Source organism: Podarcis tiliguerta, assembly GCF_965153285.1.
Source record: "Podarcis tiliguerta genome assembly, chromosome: 3".
Lineage (NCBI taxonomy): Eukaryota > Metazoa > Chordata > Lepidosauria > Squamata > Lacertidae > Podarcis > Podarcis tiliguerta.
The window spans coordinates 21,171,393-21,197,126 of record NC_139536.1 but is presented as its reverse complement, the minus strand read 5'-3'; the positions used below and the strand labels follow the sequence as shown (position 1 = coordinate 21,197,126).

The 25,734-nt window shown below is 43.8% G+C and overlaps 2 protein-coding genes across 3 annotated transcripts in view; both read right to left on the bottom strand.

Annotated features, from left to right (window-relative positions):
- LRPPRC (leucine rich pentatricopeptide repeat containing) overlaps window positions 1-16,366 on the bottom strand; it is a 117,443-nt gene extending 101,077 nt beyond the window's left edge. The window contains exons 1-2 of one of the 2 annotated variants that reach the window (XR_014509401.1): window positions 15,669-16,047; window positions 3,926-4,128 (exon numbers count right to left, since the gene is read on the bottom strand). Coding sequence is in view for 1 of the 2 variants with exons in the window: in XM_083432940.1 (XP_083289066.1) it covers window positions 3,926-4,128; window positions 15,669-15,805 (340 nt within the window). In the remaining variant the exon portion in view is untranslated. Of the gene's footprint in view, window positions 1-3,925; window positions 4,129-15,668 lie in introns of both variants that reach the window. The other variant, XM_083432940.1, reaches the window with a different exon arrangement.
- The window catches only part of ABCG5 (ATP binding cassette subfamily G member 5), a 180,715-nt gene extending 157,859 nt beyond the window's left edge, over window positions 1-22,856 (bottom strand). The window contains exon 1 of the mRNA XM_083433064.1: window positions 22,821-22,856. The gene's annotated coding sequence lies outside the window, so the exon portion shown is untranslated. The remainder of the gene's footprint in view (window positions 1-22,820) is intronic.
- Between the last annotated feature and the right edge of the window lie 2,878 nt (window positions 22,857-25,734).

Here is a 25,734-nt window from a genome sequence, read left to right as displayed (position 1 = left end):
ACAGTTCTTCTAAAGATGCTCACAGATAGCACCCCAAAGAAAGCCAAATTATGCATCAGATTTGAGAACAGAAGAGAAGCAGGTGACCAAAAAAATGTGTTTTAAGCAACCAAACTGCCAGAATGAAGTGATGCAATAAGCAGTGCAGAAATGACAATAATCACATAAAGTAATGATTCAAGTTGATCTCTCTTTATGCAGTATATATATACTGAGCTTCTGCTCTTCACTGGGAGCACAGCGCAGGGCGGGGAAAATCAGTGCTCCTTTCATGTAAGCTGAACAACTGAAATAACACCCATGTTCTTTATTTCAATTTAGAAAGAAACAAGCTACTTATCCCACTTTTACAGGGAACTGCTCAGGAACTTCTAAAAAGTTTTCCCTAATGAAAGCTTTATGTTAGGAAATAATACACTTTCTATACATACTGCCTAATCAGCCTGTAACCTCAAAAGAGTAGCTCCCTACTATCTGCTGACTGAATACATGTGAAGGAGAATAAAATTGGGCTCCATAACATCTGATGCAAAGCAGTATATAACTTTTCACTTCACTTAGCTTTTAGCCATCATTTCTAGTTGCCACTGTCCACCCAATCCTTGCAAAGAAATTTCTCTCTTGTCTCACGCTAGATAGAAACTGGGGAAAGGAGAAGCAGCAATGAAGACTCTTTTGTTCTCCAAAGCATGAGATAAGAGATTTGCCAAACCAAGGAATAAGGTGTGAGAGAAGACTCTTACCCAAGCTTCCTCACACTCAGCCCTCCATATGTTTTTGGCCTACAACTCCCATGATCCCTAGCTGGCAAGACCAGTGGTCAGGGACGATGGGAATTGTAGTCTCAAAAAACATCTGGAGGGCTGAGTTTGAGGAAGCCTGCTCTTACCCAATGCTCTTGCCAATTCCGCTATTTGGAAAAGCCTAGGAAGAGCTTTTCCCAGTAGTGATGTATGGAAGTGAGAGCTGGACCATAAAGAAGGCTGATCGCCGAAGAATTGACGCTTTTGAATTATGGTGCTGGAGGAGACTCTTGAGAGTCCCATGGACTGCAGGAAGATCAAATGCATCCATTCTTAAGGAAATCAGCCCTGAGTGCTCACTGGAAGGACAGATCGTGAAGCTGAGGCTCCAATACTTTGGCCACCTCATGAGAAGAGAAGACTCACTGGAAAAGACCCTGATGTTGGGAAAGATGGAGAAGGGGACGACAGAGGACGAGATGGTTAGACAGTGTTCTCGAAGCTACAAACATGAATCTGACCAAACTGCGGGTGGCAGTGGAAGACAGGAGTGCCTGGCGTGCTCTGGTCCATGGGGTCACGAAGAGTCGGACCCGACTGAACGACTAAACAACAACAACAACAAGGAAGAGCTTATATCCCCCCCTTCTGAGTTCTCTGCAATTCATAGAGAATTTGGGGCAAAAATCAGTCACCAAATGGTCCATCAAGAACTGGAGATGTGGCAACCAAGTAAGTGGATGATTACAGTTAGGGTTAGCACCACAGGAAAAATGTCTCCAAAATGTAATGGTGGTTTTCTTAAGCTCTGTAACATGCAGATGAAATCTCAACCAAAATAAGGTTTGCCAGATTAAGAAACAGACTTCTGTGTCACACCTGAACATCTTTAAGCAGCAGTGGCTAGGGCAACAGATACCTGCACAAGCTGCTCAGTCTGTGGAAACTCATGCTGCACTTCAAATACTGTATATGTCTTTTCCTATGTAGGAATTATTCCCATGTTAAAAAAGTAAAATACAGAGTGATCCTAGAGACAGGGAGAAAGGAAAGGGATATCCCCCTTTTAAAAGGACACTGATATTGCTGCTGCTTCTTTATCAGAAAAAATAAAGAATAAATCAAAACAGGAATTTGTTTCTAAATGAGAGGTTTTTAAAGAATATCTGAAAAATAAATATAGTAGTTTAAATTCTGTTGCAGCATTCGAGGAACTTCAGTAATAGTTGTAAGGTAGATATAAGAAATTAGATTTAATGAGAATAAGTTTAATTATTAAAAAAATGTGTATTGGCAATAAGTAATATGAATTTGAAGTATGGAATAGACGGGAGGTTGGGTCTTTAGTGTTAAGACCAATAGATGTTTTGTTGTTTGCTAAGAATATTATGTGTCTATGGTTATTTTTGTAATTTGTGTATAATTTGGTATTTGTGTTTTTTGTTTGTTTGTTTTTCTTGTTGTATAAATAAAAAACTTTAAATTAAAAAAAATAGATATTGCTGCTTCTTAGCAAGATGTGACACTGGAAAACCACAAGCTAGCCCAGCTTTTATGTCCATTATTTCAACTCACACTGTAGAAATATAATCCCATAGAGCTGGCTTTTCAACCTCCAGGAATGGTGCATTGCAGATACCCTGATGAACAAGCCACAGCTATGTACACTTTGGGTACAGAAACAGAAATTCTGCTATGGTTTAGAAACTTGGTTGGATCCATGTAGCTAACATCCACTTATATTGACCCTATTAATCTTCTTTTTCTACTCTGTTTATGTCTTAAAAGAGCTAAGAAAATGAGCAATGTACATTCCAAGGGTTGCCTGACCTGATCAAGTAAGGGAGATCTATGCACTGAAATGGCTATCCATTCGTGTAGTTGTCACACGTGTATCTGTACCACCACCACAGGCCACACCGTGACTGGACCTTTTGTTATGTACAGCCTGCACAGCCCCACTTAGGTCTGCCGATCTTTACGTGTAAATTGTTGCCTGTGTTTTAGTAGCAGGAAATCTGGTGGGGTGGTGCGACTCTGCCACCCTCCAGCAACTTCACTGCAGCTTATGGGACAGTGAAGTGGCAAGAATGGGGCTGGGACATGGATGGGCAGAACCAATCTGGGGCTCCCACCAGAGCAGCCGTGCAGCCTCAACCCCATTGCTGCCCTGCCCCCTTCCTCTCGTTAAGTGACAGCAATGGGAGTGTGATGGCACAGCAAACTTCAACCACACCTGCTACGGAGTTGGTCTGAGGCCAGTATAAGCAAAGTGAGTGATAAGCAATGGTGCAACCCTATATTCATGGAGAGCAGGATATCTCCGTGCATCATGTGCTATTGCAGAGGGCACTGCAATTCCATTACAGCTGAGGCTATTCAACTGTAGGCATCTTACTGGCCTGCTGCTGGCTCTTTGTTCCTGCTTCTGCAGGGAATATGCTGATCCAGTGGATGCTAATGCTTAAAATGCAGGATGAGCTTGTCGTTAAATGGACCCTGCTAAGGCACAAGAGAAGGATTTATAATAGGGCTTCATGAGGGCAGGGAGCGAGCTTGACTTATACCAAATCAGACCCATGGGTACACCTACCTCATGATTGTCAGTAACAACCAGCAGCAGGTCTCCAAAATTTAGGGAGGAATCTTTGCTTGCAAAGCATGTGCTCTGCCACTGAGCAATGGAGCCTTTCTCCACGTTTATACAAATGTGCATAAGCCACCTGCTTTTATTTTGGAGAAGAGCAAGCAGAAAGCCAGCGAGGGGCCCCCAATCCAGATCAGGAGCACATTTCAGACTGGAGACCCGTGGCTGCTTTTTTCCCAAAATGAAAGCATCCAGGTTAAGCACTCTTATATAAACATGTCACATGAAATTTAGTCCTTAATGTCAATGCTAGTTAAAACAGGAATACTGTTAAAATGTTTGTGCCCTGCAACTAATCAATTTTCACAAATTACATCTCTAACTCGAGTAAACGGAGCTCAATTTATTATTGCAGCCACCCAACTGCTAGAAATAATGTAAATAAAAAATGCTACAACTATTTTTGAAGCATTTTAAAGACAGTATATATTAATAATTGCCAAGGGTTTTAACAAAACGTAAGGCAAAACCACGCTGTTAAGCAAAAATTTCATGTTAGGTAAATATAATGTTAAGCAAAATAGTAACACTTTACCTGTTCTGCACACATCATGAAATATTCTTAATAGAAGGTTTTTAGTAATGCGCCCAGTTCTTCTGATAGAGTCATCCAGTTTATTCAAGGCCCAATCAAAATGTTGTGTCTGCTTGCTTTGAATAGCTGAAGGTGGTTGCTCTTGAACTTCTCCCTTTTCTTTAGTTGCAACTGTAAAGAGCCTTGCTTGGTAGATCAGATGCCTACAAAACAAAACAAATCCAGCTTTGAGGGCAGATAACAGCTATACTTTGTGTCTTACATTTGCTGAGCATTCAGAGCTGAAGCAAACCTCCAGAGTTTTAGGGGTAGGAAACAACAAGAGCTAATAGTTCTGTTTGGAAAGCACTGAAAGAAGGAAGCTGGCCAGAGAATAATAGAATCTTAGAGTTGGAAGGGACCCAAGGGTCAACTAGTTCAACCCTTACCACATGGAATTTAAACCTGCAAAGCAGCACTCAACTGCAAAAAACGCTATTGTACTCTGCCTGTACATACATATGTATACACACAGAAAAGAGCTGCAAAATAATAAGTGGAAGCTATGACAGCTGGTGCTAAAGAGATTGTGGTAAGGAGGACAGCTGAAATATAATGTACTGGCACCTTTTCACTAGGACCTGAAGTTCCAAGATGGTGGCGCGTTCATACGCTGTGGCTCTGAGCTCCCAATACTTCACCTACTCACGCACAAAACTGGTGACAATAAAGTACAGTGGTACCTCGAATTACATATGCTTCAGGTTACAGACGCTTCAGGTTACAGACTCCGCTAACCCAGAAATAGTGCTTCAGGTTAAGAACTTTGCTTCAGGATGAGAACAGAAATAGGGCTCTGGCAGGACAGAAGCAGCAGGAGGCCCCATTAGTTAAAGTGGTGCTTCAGGTTAAGAACAGTTTCAGGTTAAGTACGGACCCCCGGAACAAATTAAGTACTTAACCCGAGGTACCACTGTATAAGAGGGACGCGGGTGGTGCTGTGGGTAAAAGCCTCACCGCCTAGGGTTTGCCGATCGAAAGGTCGGCGGTTCGAATCCCCGCGGCGGGGTGCGCTCCCGTTGTTTGGTCCCAGTGCCTGCCAACCTAGCAGTTCGAAAGCACCTCCGGGTGCAAGTAGATAAATAGAGACCGCTTACTGGCGGGAAGGTAAACGGCGTTTCTGTGTGCTGCGCTGGCTCGCCAGATGCGGCTTTGTCATGCTGGCCACGTGACCCGGAAGGGGCTCCGGACAGCGCTGGCCCCCGGCCTTTAGAGTGAGATGAGCGCACAACCCTAGAGTCTGGCAAGACTGGCCCGTACGGGCAGGGGTACCTTTACCTTTACCACTGTATAAAGGACCAACCAACTTGTTTTAAACCATCTTAAAGCAGAAATGGGCAACATTTTTGAGTCTGAGGGCCACAGTCCCTTCTTGGCAATCCTCCACATGTTAGGGGTGGATGGGGCCAGAGGTAAACGTGAATAGAGCAATGAATGTCACTTTAGGGCTACACACAGACCCTCTGTCTTCCATTCAGGCAAGCAAGCCATTATCAGAGATCAAGCACGCATTTCAGCCAGGCACAAAACACTCAAAGAAGGTATTAAAAAAGGCCGGTGAGGGATGTGGTCTGGGGAGAGTCCCAAGGACCAGACGGAAGGATTTGGAGGGGGTATTTAGCCTCCAGGCCTGAGGCTTTCCACCCCGATCTAAAATCTACCCTAGCTGCAGAAGACAGCTATGGTGAAATGTAAACTGGGGGCTCCATGTCACTGGTTGCATTTATACGTAATGCTAAAGCATGGTTCAGTGCTACATAAGACATGCTTGAGCAAAGTGCTGCAGGCTCCCCACTAATCCCTCCTTCTTCATACCTGGGAGCACAGCTTTAGCAGGTTTTTATTTTTAAGAGTCTGACTAACTTTACAAAACAAGATCCTAACCAATGGTTCAAAGTTGGCTTATTAAACTCAGCAGAGATTGTGTAAATTTAAAACTAACTCTGCTAAAGACCTCCTCGCAACTGTGCGTGAAGAGTGTGGAGCATGCAACTCAGGCTCATTAAGACATTCCTATGTTGTACTCATCCATGGTTTAGCATTACGTGAAAATGCATCCATTCTATGCTAGAAAATTCTCCAGAGAATATTCTCGAAACTGTAAATTCTAATGTAAGAACCAGTTTTACAACCCACATTTAAAAAATCTAGTAAATAATAAGTCAAGCTGTGATATTGCCAGTGTAAGTAGTGAATAATGATTTTTTGGATCCAGTTACATTACTGGGCATTGTGTCATTCACCAGTGGCAGTTCTGAAATATGAGCTACAGAAAATGTTTAGTTTGGTTTTTTTTTTTTAGTCTTAAAAATGTGGTTCATTTAATTTGATGAAGATTTGAATTCGTATGTATTTCAACTATATGTAATAGCCTTTTTCCCTATTTTGGTGTGAACTTATTCTTAGCAATTCTACACCCTTGGCCATACAGTGTGATTTTTTTTTAACAGAAAGTAGCTTTAATGCTTTACACACTTAAAGTACCTAGGCCTATACAATTATGTGTAACAGCAAAAAGGAATAGGCTTACTGTGAACAGAGCAGGAAAGCTGACATATGTAGCATTTATTTTAAACTTTATATTGATTTTATTAGTGTTGCATTGAAAATACTGTACCATGTAGATATGCTTATTAAAGAACGTACTCATGTAGTGGACCTGAGTTTGTTTTCATTTTCCTTTTACTTTAAAAGCTACATTTCATACATTCACAACATAATTAGAATTCAAAGTTGATGGTAAATATACGGTAAGTGGTAGGCTTAGTGATTAACGTGAGTCATTCACGTTGAATTTTCAATTTCAAGTTTGGTGCAAAAAAATCAAAGAATGTGAATTTACGGCATTGCCCCATTGAATAAAAGTACCTATACAGTTTTTGGTTGCCATCTGAACAAGTTTACCCATGAATAAACACGTATATTAACTACTTATATAATTTTCAATGCATTAAAATAAATATTCTCCTATTTTAAATGAAATTTCTCGAGAATATTCTCCAAAAGATTATTCTTGAGATTTTAACATCACTAGGTAGGAGTACCTGAAGTATCATCATTTCCTACATGATGCTATCTGGACCTTGAGATCTTATTCAGAATGGCTTCTCTAGGTAAGATGGAGAGGGTGGCTACTGGGAACAGAGCGTTTTCGGTAGTGATACATCAACTTTGTAACGCTCTCCTAAGAGAGGCTCAACAGGCAACTTTGTTGTCTTTTCAGCGCCGGGTGGCCTTATTTCACAGGCTTTTTAAACTTTTAAAATTTTAAAGTGTTAGGGTTGAATCCAATTGTGTCCTTCCATTCACAAGAGTCTCTGATCTAATAGAAATCAACACCAGTGGAAGAGAGAAGAAGAGGCAATTTTTGCCAATTCCCCTTTTTGCAATATCTCAGACCACCTTCCCTTCTGCTCTGGAGGGACCTCCAATGCTGTGGAACAGATTTTGGAAGGTGGGGGACCCAGAGGAAAGGGGCTGCCCCTTCTATTCTGTTTTGGGCAGGGTACAAATTTTATTTTTATTCTCTCAGATTTTTCATTTTAAAATTTAGTTCCTGGACAGTATTGCTAGTGTAGCTTAACTTTTGTTACTGATTTTATTCTCTGCTTTTTGGAGTTACACACTTTTACATTGTTTTATGGCTCATAGGGGTATTTTAATATATTGATTGCCATTTTAAGTGTATTTTGTGTAAACCACTTTGTTATTCGGCAGCATATAAACACAGTTAATTAATTAATACAACTTCCAGTGAGATAATGCAAGGAGGTCCTGCTCAGAGTACTTATAAAGACATGAGAATTTACCGTATTTTTCGCTCTATAAGACGCATCAGACCACAAGACGCACCTAGTTTTTGGAGGAGGAAAACAAGTAAAAAAATATTCTGAATCTCAGAAGCCAGAACAGCAAGAGGGATTGCTGCACAGTTAAAGCAGCATCCCTCTTGCTGCTCTGGCTTCTGTGATAGCTAAACAGCCTGCATTCGCTCCATAAGACGCACACACATTTCCCCTTACTTTTTAGGAGGGAAAAAGTGAGTCTAATAGAGCAAAAAATACGGTAAATGAGAAGGGACTTCAAATAAGTCAATCCCAATGTTATGAACAATGCTTCCCAAATAAATATGCAAGAGCCCTTTGCAAGAAAAATTCTGGAAAAGATGGTAGTTCAGATACTATCTACGTACCCCACAGATTTTGGGCCCCATGTACCACACAGATAATGCCCCCTTGTACATATATCTTGGAAATGCCTCACTAACAGTCAAATAATGCCATCCATGATAGATGGCCATCAGAACTTGTTTTGTGCCAGCTCTGTGGGAAGTGAAAACTGCTAAGGCAGTTATATGAAGGCTGCCATCTGTACCAAGGTGCATAGCTTCTCTGCTTTCTAGGCTTTCCCCAAAGGCAGGGAGGTAAAGGAACTGATAGGGAGGGGCAGCTCTCCCACTCAGCTGGTCACATTCAAATCTGACTGGTCCTGCCCAGTGGAGCTAGTGGGAGGACCAACCATAGAATTGTAGAGTTGGAAGGGACCAGAAGGGTCACCTAGTCCAACCCCCTGCAATGCAGGAATTATTCATCCATGGATCCCATCCTTCACTATATGAAAAATGCATCTCTTCTATCTAGGCCAGGGGTTGTCAACCTGGACCCTAACACCCACTAGTGGGAGTTTCAGGAATCTAGGTGGGCGGGAGGGTGTTCTATGGCACAAGCTGAATCCCCCTTCCATTGAGCACTGGTGGGCGGTAAAGAAATTTTACCATCAAGAAAGATGAATTAGTGGGCGGTAGGTATAATCTAGGCAGAACGGACAGCTCTATTTTTGTTTGTTGTTTGTTTAGAGCTGTCCTCCTGAGGTTTTGCATTTTTAGGTTGCTTTTTTAAAAAAGGAACTGTTAGTGTAAGCTGCTTTTATCCCTGGAATAGCTACTAATAAATAATAATATATTTAATAGAACTCTTCAAATTGACAAGTATCACTGGTCAAACTGATTAGAAAGGGGGGGAAAGGAGATAATTATTCAGAATTTACTACTAGGACCGCTCAGGATAAAAATTGATAATTTACAGGATGTAAGTTAACTTACATCACTTGCTTGGACATTCATTTCGTTTTATACATTTATCCAGCTCTTCCTCCAGTCACTTCAGGGTAGCAGTCTTCCATACCTATCACTGTATTTCAAAATGATTTTAATAAATGTTATTTACTCAGGAACAGAGATCCGGAACAGAGATCTATGTTACGTTCAGTGAATATTACGACTATGCATTGGATTCAGCTGAGAGTCAAATAAGGCACATTCAGAGGGACTAGAATGAGTTGGGTATGCACAGCTACAGACAGATGTGAGTTGAGTTGCAACGGCCTAGAATGATCCATGACAGCAAGGGGGAAGGCATGAGGCCGGAAGGGTGGAAAAAATATATGAAAAGGCTGGGACCTACTTGACCGGTGGCTGCATCTTCCGGGGCAAAATAAGACCCAATACTGCACCCCTCCTTCCTGATGCATGCCCTGCCTCAAAGGAAAACCACTTGTGAAGCACAGGATTGGATTCTCCCATTTACCAGCTGTTAAGCGGAAAGATCCAATCTTGTGCAGCGCTAGTGCACTCTCCTGAACTTCCTTAACCTGTTTTAACTGTATGTTAAAATAAACTTTTAAAACCCATGTTTGGGGGACAGATCTGGAGTGGGGTGGGTGGACCCCAGGGCAGCACAGGGTGCCAAAGAGTAGATTTTGGGGTCCTTGTACAGTCATAGTTCAAAGTCCCATCTTTTGTACTTTGTGTCCTTGCTGCTCCCAGGACAGATTTTCTACAGCTTATGCCAGGTGTGAATAACCCAAGCTCTACAGATGTTGCTGAACTACAACTCCCATCATTCCTGGTCACTAGCCATGCTCGTTGGGACTTAAGGGGATTGTGGCTCAGCATCACCTGGAAATCCAACATCCGTCACCCCCACCTGACTTAGCCCAACCTTCCCCAACTGGGAGTCCTGCAGATGTTTTGGATTATATCCCTCATTAGACCAAGCCAACATGGCTGTGCTGATGGACGCTGTATAGAGAGGACTAAGCTGCAGAAGACTGGTTTAGCTGAACAGAGAAATGTGGTGGTAAAAAGTTTGCAGCATGTTGCTTTACACAACAAAAACAAACAAGTTTATATTTAAAGAGAACACTGTTTATATACATCAAAATGTGACATGTTCCTTTTAAGCTTATTCATATGCCTACAGCAGCATCAAGGTTGGAACTTAAAACTCATAATGTTAAAAAAAGTGTGATAACTAAACTAAAGTGTACGCTAAAGACAGAAATCAAATTTCCTCTGTGCCTCCCTAGCAGAAGTTCAAGCAAAAGGCATCCAGCCAGGATAATTCCTGCTAACTGAAAATAGGTTGAAGCAGTATTAGCTCTAGAGACAACTTGCTCTACTACAAGCTCTTGAGTTTCAAGTGATACCAAAATCTAGAACAATAGCCTAGAGCGCAAGTCTTCAACTGGTGGGTCAGGATTCACTATTGGGTTACAACCTGAGCTAAGGAGGGTCTCAACAGCAGCACTACCATCAGACAAAGTAGTCAGCACTTTGGGGCAAAGAATCCGACAAACGTTGGTATCAAAAAGGTACATTATAACCAGAGCTATCTGAAAATGAATTTAAGAAAAAACTTAAAGCATTACACAGTTGTATTTTAAATCCTTTTATATGCAACGTCTAACAGCAAGAAGTGAAAACACAAGTTAATCTAGCATCTTGATCAAAGTTCTGAAAAGGTCAATTCAGAATGATTTCAAACCTAACTCAGTCTACAGAGCCTGCTACATTACCAGCAGTATAGCATAAGGCCTCTGGAAATGTGACTTTGGTTCTATTGTAATAATGGAACCTTCAATTTCCAAAGAGCAATTTCTAGCTTTCTTGCTATCAACAAATTATGCAAAAATTTGATGGTAGTGGTATATCCTAAAGGGGTCTTAATCCAAGCAATAAGAAAGCAGGTGAAAAACCATTCCTCCCCCCAAAAAACCCCTGTAATTAGTTCTAAACCCATTCAAGGAATTGAGAGACCGAAGTGGCTGTTGGAGACTCCAGGGAGCCACATACTCGTAATCTCTTTTGTATTTGATCAACTACAATGACCAAATTAAACTTTTACAAACAGGAGTTTAAAAAGAACATCACTCAAAACTGAGTGTTCTGGGTCCTAGGTGTCTATTGAACTTGAGAGGTGCTGCACCATAGTAACCTTAAAAGGTAGCAGTTTGAGACAATTGTGTAGTGCAATGGAGCCACAGCTTGCTAATAAAAATGAGCATGGCGACTTCTGCCAGCAAAATCTTTGCTTTTCAGACAGAAATTATGTAAACACTGCATGGTGCAATTTTTTTAACAGCAGACAAGTCTAAAAGCCTAAAGTAAATGGAATGGCAGTAGCAAATGCCCATGACCTCATGTCTGTGAACTCCAATCTGAATTGCAAATACAGTGGTGCCCCGCAAGACGGAAAAGCCGCTAGACGAAAGGGTTTTCCGTTTGCAGAGGCGCTTCGCAAGACGAATTTCCCCATGGGCTTGCTTCGCAAGACGAAAATTGACAAAAAAAATTGAGGGTTTTTTTCGCTCCAAAACCCCTTTTTCTGAAGCGCTAAGCTGCTAAAAGCATTTTAGCAACAAAACCGCTAATCCCTTAAGCCTTAAAAAGCCGTTTTTAGCCTTTAAACTGTCAATAGCGCTAATCCGCTAATGGGCTTGCTTCGCAAGACGAAAAAACCGCAAGACGAAAAGACTCGCGGAACGGATTATTTTCGTCTTGCGAGGCACCACTGTAGTTTGTGCACCTTCAGAGTTGTGGTAGGGAAAATCTTAACACTACTGAACCACGGCCCTTGTATGCTGCACGCTTGTTTTGTGTAACCAACAGAAGTAACTTTTCTTAAAGGCATTTTCCTGGGTTCCTCTTCAGTCAGCTTTAAACCTTGTTGTGAACCTGCTCTTTTCTTTCACTCCGTCTGTTCACAATCTACTACTAGCAAGGCAGAGAATATTGCCAGCTGCCACCAATCTTTACCTTTATTTAGGGAAGCCCAGCTGTTCCTTGCTTATTAATGCAATGTTTTGAGTGCCTTTGCGTAGACAGAATAGTCTAGCTATAGTCTAACTATTCTGATGCTTAGATCTGCACAGGTGCTTTTTGTTTTCATTTCATTATCACCTATTATCTGAACCATAGCACCCCCCCCCCCCAAGTACTATTACTGAACTTTAATTAAACAGCCATTCTCCCTGGCACCTATCTCAAGAACGTTAAGTTTCAGGCAACCAAGTAGTGATTTTTTTTAATAGAAAAGTTGGCTCTCTTCTTCTTTTGGACCATCAATGTGCCCCAAGCAGTGGGGTCAGTAAAAATGTTAGCAGGTTTGTGAGTTCTGGGGACTTATTTACAAGGATATTTATTCTTTTATTATTGATATGCTACTTTGAGGTGTTTTAGAAGACAAAGCAGGATCTCTTTTAAAATAATGAATACTTTTTGGGGGGAGGGGAAATTATATAAAGGAGCTTTAAGCAACTCTTTTAAAAAGTCATTGCTGCATAGGTAAAGGTACCCCTGCCCGTTCGGGCCAGTCTTGCCAGACTGTAGGGTTGTGCGCTCATCTCACTCTATAGGCCGGGAGCCAGCGCTGTCCACAGACACTTCCGGGTTGCACAGGAGTAGCATATAATTGCCAGCTGTCACCAGGGCCCCACTTTTACTTATTTGCAGCCAGGGTGGAAGGGGAGAGCTGGCACAGCGACTGACCCAATGTGACAGCAGTAGGGTCAGCTCAGGACCCAACAGATCTTGGACTGGCTAATTTCCACCCTTATCCATTTAGCAGGTAGAATGGGGAGCTCCATGCTAGCTGAGCGATGCTCATGTCACTCCACAGGCAAAGGCCAGCGGGAAGGCGGAGAGGGCTGCAACCTTCCACCTTCTTTCTTCTGGCCTAGTAAGATTCCATGAAAATGGTCTTAACAGGGAGTCCATAAGTGACTGTGGAGGCCAATTCTGGATCCACACGTCCTTCCACAGTGGGGACAGAGGTTTCCGGGTGGGTTTGCATTGCTCTGAGAGTCCTTCTTTTTTATCAGACCAGTATTAGAGGTTCCTCACTCAGAAGTTCCATACCCCAGTTTAATATTCATAAAAAATATCCAAAAGACATGTCAACTGTGATGGCACATACTTATTGAAATGGCTGTTTGCAGGTGTGCAGGATCATTTCATATTGTGGAAAGGTTTAGTAACGTTCAAATCAACTCTAAAGCATTCGAAGAGCAAACAGGCCAATCTGTTTAAAAGACCCACCTGTCACCACTTAAGCCAAATTGTATGTAAGATTATTTACCATAACTATTCCATGTTGATCTCAAGAACAAAACTTACAGCAAAATGCTGCAGTGCAATCCTAAGTATGTTTCCACAAAGAGGAAGCCTAACTAAGGGCTTACTCTCTATGAGGTATGCTCAGGATTGCAGCCATTGTTCACAATTCCAGATTAGTGAGGAGTGGGGAACCGGTTATCTTCCACATGTTGTTGGACTCCATCAGCACCAGCCGGCATGGCCAATGGTCAGGGATGAGGGAAACTGGCCTTGCAGATGTTGCTGGGCTTCACAGATGCCCCATCCTAGGTCTGTATCAAATTTCAGATTATATTACCTGCAAACAGTGTAGAAAGCCCCAAAAGTTATACTAAGGAAGGAAATTGTTAACAAGAAAAAGGGGAGAAACACCACAAGCCACTCAAGAAATTCAGTGGCAGCTTACTGATTTATTGCAGGTTTAACTTATAATACCAGATTTCAACAACTTTTTTGTGCTTCTGGTGATAACTTGCATGTGGGACTGAGTCAGGATAGAGGTAACATCACAGAAAGAATTTTCACATCACTTGTAAATACAGTAGGTTTCAAGAGTCAAGTAACACACAGCACATCAAGTGCTCAAGAATTGCAAGTGTTCACAAACCAGCCTCTTAACTTTTAGTGATCAAAGTCAAGAATCTATACATGCTTCTAGTCATGCTTCTATACATATTTACTGTGGATTTGCTCCCATGCCTCCCAGCAAATATAGGGCAGTATTCAACTAAATAATTTCCCTGTATCTGCTCCAGAGGCTTGGGAGATTCCATAGGACATAGGGGGTGGGGGCTATGCCAGCCCGAAGATCTGCATCTCTTCAGGGCTTGCTTATAGATGCAAGCCCTGGAGAGAGAGAGAGACTGACTGACTGATTTTAGATGCTACCCTTCATCCAAGGATCACAGGGCTGTTTACAGAACCAGACCTAAGAGCTGGTTTAAACATTCAGCAGAATCAAAGTTAGGGCTTTTCAGACATAGACTACATCTGCTTCAGGCTACAGCTACAGGGCTGTATATTTGAATGCTTCCACACAACGCACCTCCCTAAACCAATTCAAGCAGGGACTGTACTGGTTACATGTGTTCCCAGGCCCAACCAAAATATAAATAATAATTACCTCACTATACCAGCTCAGATCAGGAAACCAGTCCCTCTGCAAGCCTTTGCTTCGGCAGTTTAAAACACTGAATACTAGGAACAAGGCCTATAGATTTGAGGGTGCTCTACCCATCAAAGTGAGTGATTTTTTTTTGCATTTTCGCAAGGCTTGCAATCTCAACTTACATTCAGGTAAGTGATTTTCTGGTGTACTTGCTGGTATGTTTTGCCAATAATTATAAAATGTACCACCGTTTGGTTTTACTTTAATGCTTTATGTCATTTTAAGAAAGAGCCCATGTGTTGTCTTAAAACAACACGCCAGGAAGGAAAAAAAGCTTGTCTGAACCTTTCTCATCAACAAGCTAATTTTCCACATGCAAGGAGATGTTAATAGAGGCGAGCTTTCAAACTTGTAATCTCTGCAGTTGTAGCCTGAAGGCAAACATCCCAGGTGGATGATTCTGCCGCAGTCTTATACACACTTACCTGGGAATGAGACTGTGTACAAACTATACCTTTAAAGTACATTTGAAGCACATTCTTTTCCTCAAAGAATTCTGGGCATTACAGTTTACCCCTCACAATTCCCAACAACTCACAACCGACTACAGCGAGGAAACAGGGACAGGCCAATGGCCACCCAGGTGCCTCTGGCAAGACCTCAGCACCAAAGCCCTCTCCCATCTTGCGCTCTGCAGCAACCTAGCATCCGGAAGCATTACTGCCTCTGACCTTTAGAGGCACAGCATAGCCACTGTGGCTAGTAACGCTATACACGTGCTTTGAGGGGTGGGCATACAAGCCTAAGCCTCGCCGGCCTCAACAGTACTTTGCTTTCCTGAGCAGCCGTGCAAAAGGGTTTGCAGCAAAAGCCTTTTAAAAAAAAACTTGACACCTTGTGCCCCGCCGAGTGCAACTGCGTTCTCACGTGCACTCCCGAAGAAAGCTCAGCTCTGCGAGGATTTGAACGCCGGTCCCGAGAGCAGCGTGGGAGCCCCCCATTCCCGGCCCTGCCAGCACCCGGCCGGCTCTCCGCGGGATTTACTCCCCAGTAAACGTGCCCACAAGGCGCCTCCCCCGGCGACCGAGAAGCCCAAAGGGACCTCCGTGACCTTCCCCGCCGCCCCGACTGACTCTCGCCCGCCAGGCCTGAACCGCCCTCACCTGCTGCCGCGGGAGGCTGCGGCCTTTGCGGAAGGCAGCGGCGCCCGGGAGCAGACCGTGGCCCCCAAGGCGCGGCCCCCTCTCAGGGGCAGGAGGAGCGAGCGGAGCCGCGAGGCCGACCTGAGGAGCCCAGCCATGATCTTCCTCCTCACGCACGCACCGGTCAAGGGGGAGCACGTGACGGAGGCCGGGCGGAACCACGGCGCGAGGAGAGGGCGGGGCGCGCACGGAGGCGGTGTCGCCGCTTCCGGCTCTCCTGACGGGAGAAATAATCTGGCTCGAGGTTACTCAAAAGGCGGGATTAGATTTCCCCCGCCGCTCCTTAAAAGGGTCTTCCTCCGCTTTGAGGCGTTGTGGGAGATAAAAAGGTATTCTCTCACCCCCCCCCTTTGAAAAATGGTACGGTCCGAAACTGTCGGATTTGTTTCAACGGGAGCTTGAAGGGGAGCCCGGGAGGCAGCCTCGGGCCAGTCAGAAGTGTAACCCGGAGTTTCGATATATCGAAATCACTTGTTATCGACTTTGATTTCTAAGAATGAAGGCCCTGGCTTCTCACACGGGACGGCGGGGCTCCCGGGAGCGGTTTGTCGATATAAGCGGCAAAAGGAGTTTGAAAGGCGACTCGCAAAACTGAGCGGCAGTTTTCTTAACTTCGGAGAAAGCATTGGTTGGCCTCGCTGTTCGCACTCTCCCCCCCCCCCCCGTTATTCGTCAAAGTCACGTGAGAGGATCCCTCGACTTCTGCTTGAGCATGCGCCCTTCCCGACTGCGCCTGCGCGGAACGGAGAAAAGTTTTGCTCATAGCAAAAGGTTGTTTTGATTCGCCCGCAGGCGAGACGTAGGAAATCCCTGGGACGTTCTTTGGTGGGCAGTGACCGTAGTCCTTTTCCAGCTTTATGTACCGCTGACAATGCAGTCCTTCGCTACTCAGAAGCTAGCGCCACTTAGTTCTATGGGACTTACTCCCAGGTAAGGGTGCATTGGATTGCAGCTGAATGCTGCTGTCCTAGATACTCTTACTGCACTTTTATTTTATTTTATTAAATTCCTATACCGCCCTTCATCTGAGGATCACAGGGCGGCTTACAATAGGAAAACACAAAAAAAAATAGTAACGAACACACACGCACCAGTTTAAAAGGCCATATATTGTTTAATCAGCCAAAGGCCTGGGAGAGGAGAAATGTTTTTGTCCGGCACCTTAAAGTTATGTAACAAAGGTGCCAGAAGAGCAACGCTAGGGAGAGCATTCCACAAATGGGGAGCCACCACACATTCCAGTGCTTCCTCCTTGGGAGCTGGGGGATCCTTTAACTGCTCAGCCGAGGGGAGCGGCAACTGCAAATTCCTCAGCCAAGCAGTTTAAAGATGCAGAAGGAGAAACAAGCTGTATTGGCACCTCGCTTATGCAGCTTTTCTCTCCCTCTGCACAGTCTTGGTGAAACTGCCACTTCTCCTGAGTTCCTCTGCTAGCTAGAGGAAGTCGCTAGGAGAGAGACTCAGGAGCAGTGGCCGTTTCACCAGCAATATACCGCTGCGTGAAGCTGATATCGTGGTCTGCTCCTCATACGGATCCTGGGTGATATATTGATGTATCGCCCAGTCCTACCAATCACTCACTAAAAAGGTAAAGGTAAAGGACCCCTTACAGTTAAGTCTAGTCACAGACAACTGGGGTTGCGGCGCTCATCTCGTTTTACAGGCCAAGGGAGCCGGCGTTTGTCCGCAGGCAGTTTTTCCAGGTCATGTGGCCAGCATGACTAAGCTGCTTCTGGCACAACAGATCACCAAAACCAGAGCAGCGCACAGAAACGCCAGTTACCTTCCCGTCGGAGCCGTACCTATTTATCTACTTGCACTGTTGTGCTTTCGAACTGCTAGCTTGGCAGGAGCTGGGACAGAGCAATGGGAGTTCACTCCATCGCGGGGATTCGAACCGCCGACCTTCTGATTGGCAAGCCCAAGAGGCTCAGTGGTTTAGACTACAGTGCCACCCACGACCCTTACTACCAGATCTTTTTAACTGGAAATGCCAAGGATTGAACCTGGGATCTTCTGTATGCAAAGCATGACACTAGCCCCTAATCCAGCAGTTCTCAACCTATGGGTCCCCAGATGTTGGACTACAACTCCCATCATCCCTGAGCTCTGGCCTTGCTAGCTAGGGGTGATGGGAGTTGTAGTTCAACAACATCTGGGTACCCACCCACAGGTTGAGAAAGGCTGCCTGTGGTGCCTCCCTAACAACACTCGAAGAAAGGTTAACAAGTCACCATGTATATTTCATACATGTGTTGCATTGCTCTGTGTGTTTTGTAAAGGAAGAGGCTTACCTTCAAAATCTGCCTCTTGAGAGGATTCTTCAGGAAGCATATTCAGTCTTCAGATACTGTATAAGAAGAACCTGCTGGTGACCCATCTAGTCCAGCATCCTACTCTCACAGTGGCCAACCAGATGCCTATGGGAAGCCCACAAGCCGGGCATGAGCACAACAGTGCTACCCCCACTTTTGATTCTCAGCAACTGGTATTAAGAGACTTACTGCTCCCAACAGTGGAAGCAGAACATAGAAACTGTAGCATGCAGCTGTTGATAGCCTTATCATCCATGAATTTCTCCCATCTTCTTTTAAAACCATCCTAATTGGTGGCCGTACATGAAATCATTACTTGCAAGGGGATGGCAACTCAAATCCCAACCATCCATGATGAAGACTGATACGTTTGGTCCTTCAGCTGGCATCTGGGCATCAGAGTGGGCCTGAAAGATACATAAACTGGCAGCCCCAGAAGAAAAGTTTTCATTTTTGTCCTCCTGTTCATTGATGGGACAGACTTGCAGCTCTGCACAGTCTTCACTGTATCAAACTTAAATGGAAAAGATTTATTTTCAACAGGAAAACAGTTTTCTTCAAATGGCTTTTCCATCCTGTTTTCATAAAAAGGTGGCATACAGTTTGCCTTTTGGGACGAAATTCTTTTATTCAGGGGCAGTGGGCCTGCTGAACTCAACATTATATATACTTGATTAAACCTTTCACAATTCTGTGTGTCTTGAATTTGGGTGTGTTTGTTACTGCAGTAGGGAATACTGCATATGCCCACATTTGATAATTTTCAGCTAAAGAAAATAATAGAGATGGTATTTAAGGGATGGTTTCTGTTGATGAAACTGTAAGTTATTTCACCCTTGGTGGATGGGCAGCTGACTTTCGTATGGCTACTTCCTTTTTTATTTAGCCCCATAAGTGCACAACGCTTTACAGACTACAAAAGGACAGATCTCTGGCCCCAGGGAGCCTACAATCTAAAATCCGAACCAAGAAAATTGTACTAGTCCTTTCCTCTACTCTGCCTCTTTCTCCACCTACTTATTATTTATACCCCGCCCACCCTGGCTGGGTGGCTTACAGCATATCTAAAAACATAATAAAAACATCAAGCATGCATTTGTTTGTTTGTTGCATATATTTATCTCACCTTTCCTCTAAACTTGATGTGGGATGCATGGTTTTAGTCTAGCAACCCTTCAAAGTTGGTTACGATAGGGTTGCCACATTTCGAAAAGTGAAAATCCAGACACAAAAGTTGTTGAGCTATTTTTGGAAAGTTGTTTGCGGAGGGCAGGCAAAGTTGCTGAGCCAGACACCCAGGTTTCCCCGGACGTTATTACCGATTTTTGGAATTTCCACCCAGATGCTATTTCCGACGGGCAAATCCCATGTGCGTCCGGGAAGTTCCAGACGTATGGCAGCCCTAGTTAAGATAAAAGATAGTGACTAGCTCAAGGACACCCCAGTGAGCATGGCAGAATGGGGCCTGAACCCAGGTCTCCCCAGTCCTAATGTGATACTTTAAGCCAGAGTCAACGTGGTGCCCTTCAGATGTTATTGGATTATAGCTCACATCATCCTCAACCAAGGTAGGCTGCGGCTTAAGGACGATGGAAGTTGTGGTCTATGGGGCACCTCGTTGCCAGTCCCTGCTCTGAGCACTGCACTGTGCCACACTGGCTGTTTACATTATATTTGCTTTGCTTAGCAGTTAAGTGCATAAGCACTGTGCTGTCTTGTGTTGGGGCACAGAAGCTTAACTAAGCAATCCTGTCCTCTTCGTGCAGAGCAGCAGAAGAGAGCACAGACGTGTAAATGGTTTGCCTTAAGTGCGGTGAGAAATAGGTGAATTTGTTGAAGCTGAAACAAAATGCAATATATGCACGGGATCACCGAAGTCATAGAAAGAAATGAGATCCTCCAGAGGTTGGGGTGGGGAGATGTAAATACTCTATTATAGGCTGAACGTTGATATGCTTTGGAAAATATTAGATTAGTTGTTTTATTATTGAAGACATGAGAATGACTTGTATTGGAAGGAACAATAATTACCACCACTTTCTTGATTGAAAAAAAAGTATTACCAGATTGTTCCGCTGCTGTTTGATAACCGTACAAACCTCATTATCTACTTACTCTGTTTATATATTTTAAGCTTTTCTACTCTGCTTCTTAGTCAGTAAGGCACCCAAGGTAAGGTAAAGGTTAAAGGGACCCCTGACCATTAGGTCCAGTTGTGGCCGACTGGGGTTGCAGCGCTCATCTCGCTTTATTGGCCGAGGGAGCCGGCGTACAGCTTCCGGGTCATGTGGCCAGCAGGACTAAGCTGCTTCTGGCGAACCAGAGCAGCGCACGGAAACACTGTTTACCTTCCCGCTGGAGCGGCACCTATTTATCTACTTGCACTTTGATGTGCTTTTGAACTGCTAGGTTGGCAGGAGCAGGGACTGAGCAATGGGAGCTCACCCCGTCGTGGGGATTCAAACCACCGACCTTCTGATCAGGAAGTCGTAGGCTCTGTGGTTTAACCCACAGCGCCACACGCTTCCCTAAAGCACCCAAGAGTGGCTTACAAGCGTAGTACAACAATCCTTGTGCTTAAGCTTACAATCTCAAAAAACAACAACTAAACAAAACAAAACAAAAAAACCCCTGGAATACAAGGAAAGAGGGATGGGGAGGGAGGAGGGGGAAATCATGTTCAGGCACCAGTGTTTAAAAGTTACAGTTCCTACAGTGAACAGCTGGGATAGAAACTGTTCAGGAAGCTTGAGGGAAATGGTTGCTGCTAAGTGACTGCTGAGTGTGAGTCAAAAGGCAGCAGATCTTGGCAAAGTCTAATAATATTTTTTATCTATATAAACTGTCCAGAGAACTTGATTGATGAGTTGTCTAGAAACTGAGTGAATAAATAAATAAATAAAAACAAATAAATTGAGTGTAATAGAGTTCCATTAAAATTAATGGGAGATTTGCTACTGATTTCAGTGGGATATTGATTGCACTCTTTGAATGCTCTGAAGCATTAGACTGGAGTGCCACTTAAGATCTGATTAAAAATGAACATGATACGTAAGACTAGCACCGTATCTATTAAAATGTGTTAGTCATCATGTCTCAAAATAAAACGTAATTATTCGTAATCAGTGATTTATTTATTTTTTAACTTGAGTTTCCACTGGGATCTAATATTATCTCAAGGGTATTTCAGTGTTGACACTGACAATTAAGAGGAAAAATTGTTGTCCAATTCCTGATCATTTCCCCAGAGTACCACGTGTTGTTGTTTTTTATACGCAATTAAATTATCTCCACAGCTAAGTAGTCAGCAGCAATGTAGCAGACACTTTAAATATGAATGTTGTAAATCTAAATCCAAATATGATTTATATTTCTCTAAAATCATGCCATTACCTTGCAGCTGCACCCGCATCTTCACAAGAAGCAATATCTATGATGTGTGATAATGTAAAGTACAGTAAAACAAGGTATGCCTGTTCATAAAATGCTTATCCTGCAATATATTAATAAGACGAGTGCCACCATTAAGAGGCAACTTATTTACCAAAGCACAGGGTTCAATAAAAGGTCTTGCCCTGGTGCATAAGACTGAGAAAGATGGTGCCAGGAACATCTCCCTGAATAAAACAGAGGGCAAGAATTAAAAGGCCCAGCTGCCAAATGGCTGGCAAAGTAAGACAAATCATATACATAAGAGGCGCAATTAGGAGGACCAAATTGGGTTGCCTGTTATATGCATGGTTAAAATGGATACGAATTGGTTTGAATGCAGCCAGCCATGGTGACGGCGAAGGATCAGGATTGATGGCAATGGCAGCTTTCCGTGCCTGTTACCCTCACTGTCTATTGGGTCATATAAACTCAAACTTGCCCAATCATTTCCTTTCTACAGTCTTGGCTACCGTTAACAAATAAACCAGCAAACTCTCTTGGGCAAAGCACTGCAAGCATCCCTGGAATCGGTTCTCCACATGGTCCTTTGGGATGGGTGTCACCATCCTTTTTATGTCTTCTGGCTGCTCCATCCTCTTTGCTCTTCATGTTTGTCTGGCATGGATGCACAGGCTGAAACCATTTGCGATACCCTTCCCCGCCCCCCAGCTCTCTTTTCTGAATAATTTAGATGGCACCATACTAAGGATGAAGAATCTGGGAATCTTTTTCATTTTATTTTCAGCATGACGAATCAAAAGGTTGGGCAAGCGTGCCAAGACGTAGATGCTTTCTCCCCACCCCTTTCTCCTTTTTTTCTGTTTAGGTTTGCTTGATTTAACATCCTCTCCTTCCCGCCCCCCCCCCCCAACCTTCCTGATTAGATTACATTACACTCGGTCATGGGAATGTGCTTTGAGTCTGAGCTGGAAACTGCAGGGAATAGCCTGCATGGAGGCCGAGAGGGGATGGGGGACTCTTTGTGACATGCTTTCCGGTTAAAGCAAGCTGCAATTGACCAAACATGCCAAACATCCTATGCTCAGCTGTTGCATGAGGGGCGAGAGACCAAGCCTTTGATTCTGCCCTCTCCTCCCTTTTTCTGACATCCTTGCCTTGCTGCATTTCCCACAGGGCATTTCTTTTCCTTGACAGGCTCCATCCCTTGCATCAATTAGGAGGGCTGTCCTCTGGTCCCTGAGGCTGCGATCTGGACTCCTTCCATTCCATTCCCTGCTTACTCCCTTCCCCCAGCTCCGACTTCCGCCTCTCTTGCTGTGCTTATTTACTTTGTCTGCATCATTACAGTGGTACCTCGGGTTACAGACGCTTCAGGTTACAGACTCCGCTAACCCAGAAATAGTACCTCGGGTTAAGAACTTTGCTTCAGGATGAGAACAGAAATTGCGTGCCGGCGGTGCAGCAGCAGCGGGAGGCGCCCCATTAGCTAAAGTGGTGCTTCAGGTTAAGAACAGTTTCAGGTTAAGAACGGACCTCCAGAATGAATTAAGTTCTTAACCTGAGGTACTACTGTACTTTTATGAAGAGGGAGGAAGCAGCAATTAAAAGGTCAGACATTAGAAGTTCTGCAAGATTGCAAATTATACCATAAACCTGGTGTTTTCAGAAGCGTCATCATTGCTTTTCTTTTTATTGCAATAAAATCATTACAAAAGAAAATATGTCCTCTATCTATCTAAGCATGGAATATAATTTCATAATACCCTGTGTCCATATGCAGCATTTCAGTTATGGATTACATAGCGTTGCTCATATTAAGAGTCCTTGGTTACTATTAAATTTGAAGCAGAATGTCAAATTGGGTGACTGAAAATAATAGGATTGGACATTGTCTTGGAATTTACATTCTGATAATTAACAGATTCCATTTTTCAGTCAATTTTGTTTGATGCACATCCGTCAGTGTCTCTTCTATAACAAATAAGCTTTCTGAACAATTTTTTTATCTCTTACACTCCTATGATGTAAGTAATGGGCTCCGCCTGCTAGCCTGCTCCCTAAAATATCACTATCACTATTAATATACTTCTTCTTAATTGTATTTCACTATTGATATACTTCTTAATTGTATTTCAGTTCAACAATTACTTTGATAAAATACATATTTTGTTATGTGCAAATGGCTTTAGATACCTATTAGGTCCATAAATTACCATATAGCATAGATTCAAGACAAAAAACAGCGACAATTTGTTGTTGACAGTGGACAGCTGGACATATAAAGGGCCCCATTACCTTCAGTAGCTGAGGGCCTCATCAAACCTAAATCTGGCCCTGTGCGTTGCTGTGGGGAACAAGCCCCCCTTGAGATGGCGGGTGCTGTAAACTCCACCATCCCTCCACTGAAAGCTTCCGGTGTAAATATGTGTGGAATGAACCATATTTCTTAAAAGACGTAGCAGTCTCCACCGTGTCTTGACTCCCAACGGCAACACGACTGGGCACCTGGCTGAGCACCTGGAACCGCCTGAAATCTTGCTACCGCTCGGCAGAGATTGAGGGTGGCGTGCAACCTTTGTAACAATATGTAGGTAGTTTCAGCGGTAAGCAGTGTGGAAGCGAATTCAGTGCATTTCTGGCACACATTCCATCATCTCAACTTGGTCCCCAGCACCCAAGCTTTCAATGATTTCATGCCTGAAATGCCCCTCTCTTCACGGTGTTTGCTGCCTGTGAATGGGTGTTTGCGTGTGTGGCCTTGTCACTCAGCCCTAGCGCTGTAGAAACCCTTACTCAGCACGACGCTACATTTCCTCCAAATTCGCCCCCATCTTTCCCTTTCCGTCTACTACCGTGAGACAATTATTCATTATTAAACACTGAACCTCTCCCACCCAGCTGCCCTTCTTCCTCTAGCCCCGAATGACAATGCTTTTCAGCACTCGGTGCCAACCGCTGCGAAGAGCGAATCTGATAGCAACCGGTCTGGAGCTGAAGTCTACCTTGATTCCTGCTGGCATGGCAAAGCTTCCTTCAATTCACAGGGGGCTCGAGAAGCACTGAGATGGCAGAGATTGTTGTGGCAGAAGCAACTGGAAAATGTCCTGAGATTGAAACACAGACATATTAACATCACCCTTGTGGACGCTAATGACTTGCACTTTAGAATGCCAGAGGCTCATCCTGTCAGCTAAAACAAAGAAAAAACACATTTTTAGTCTCCAAAGACCTTAGATCTTTCCAAACTCTCCGGGCAAATCCAGCCATAATGTATCTTTGCAGCAGAAGGGGGCAGCTCATGCATGCCACTGGGGGAATCATTGCCCAGAGTTGCTGTAGGCAGTGTAGTTGGTATAGCTAAATAAAACAGCAGCGGAAAGCCTGGGAGAGGTTCGGCTAGTAATGGCGCGTCATATAATGCATTGCAATCAAATCTAAACAATTGCCAATCAAGAGGGCATAAGCTTACCCAGCCACACTAGGCCGCCCCTCTCATTTTGTTTTTATTCATAATATATTTCCGCGGCCAAACATATAACACAATGGGCAATATCTCATAATAAGCTTTGCCCTTTAACATATGCTGGCAGATAATTAGTAAGGCTGCCATCGGGTTAAAGTATATTGATGACATAAATATTTTACCTAAGAACCAGTTAGGGTAGACGTGGACAGCCAGAAATCTGCTAGGGGGATACATGTGATTGGAGCAGCTTTTTGCATGGGAATTGCCTGTGTGCTGGGAATTGCATGAGAATGCTTGCTAGTACAGACCTGCCGAGGATCCCTGTTTTCCAGGGACAGACCCAGATTTACAGAAGCCATCCCGGTTTCTTATTTGGAATGGAATAGGGATGTCCCGCTTTCCCCTAGGACACCCCTCTTTTCATCAGAGAAGTGTTGGAGAGTATGGAGGTATCTCCTTTGCTTGGGGGTTGCATAAGTAACAACCTTTTAGAAAACATCTGAAGGCAGCCCTTTATAGTTTTAAAAATGTTTAATGTTTTATTATGTTTTTAGATACGTTGGAAGCCGCCCAAGTGTTTGGGGCAACCCTGTCAGATGGTGGGGTGTAAATAATGTTGTTGTAGTTGTTGTAGTTGTTGAATAGGACACTCCTATTTCCATTGGAGAAATGTTGGAGGATATGTTGCTATGCATTCAGTTCTCTGCTGCATCCAGCTTCTTATCTGGAGCATTTTCTGTGGTGTTCATTCAGGGCTGGCGCAAGACATTTTGGCACCCAAGATGAACCACAAAATGGCACCGCCCCCTGCCAGGGAGAAAGGGGTGAGGGGAGATCTACATAAGAAACTAAA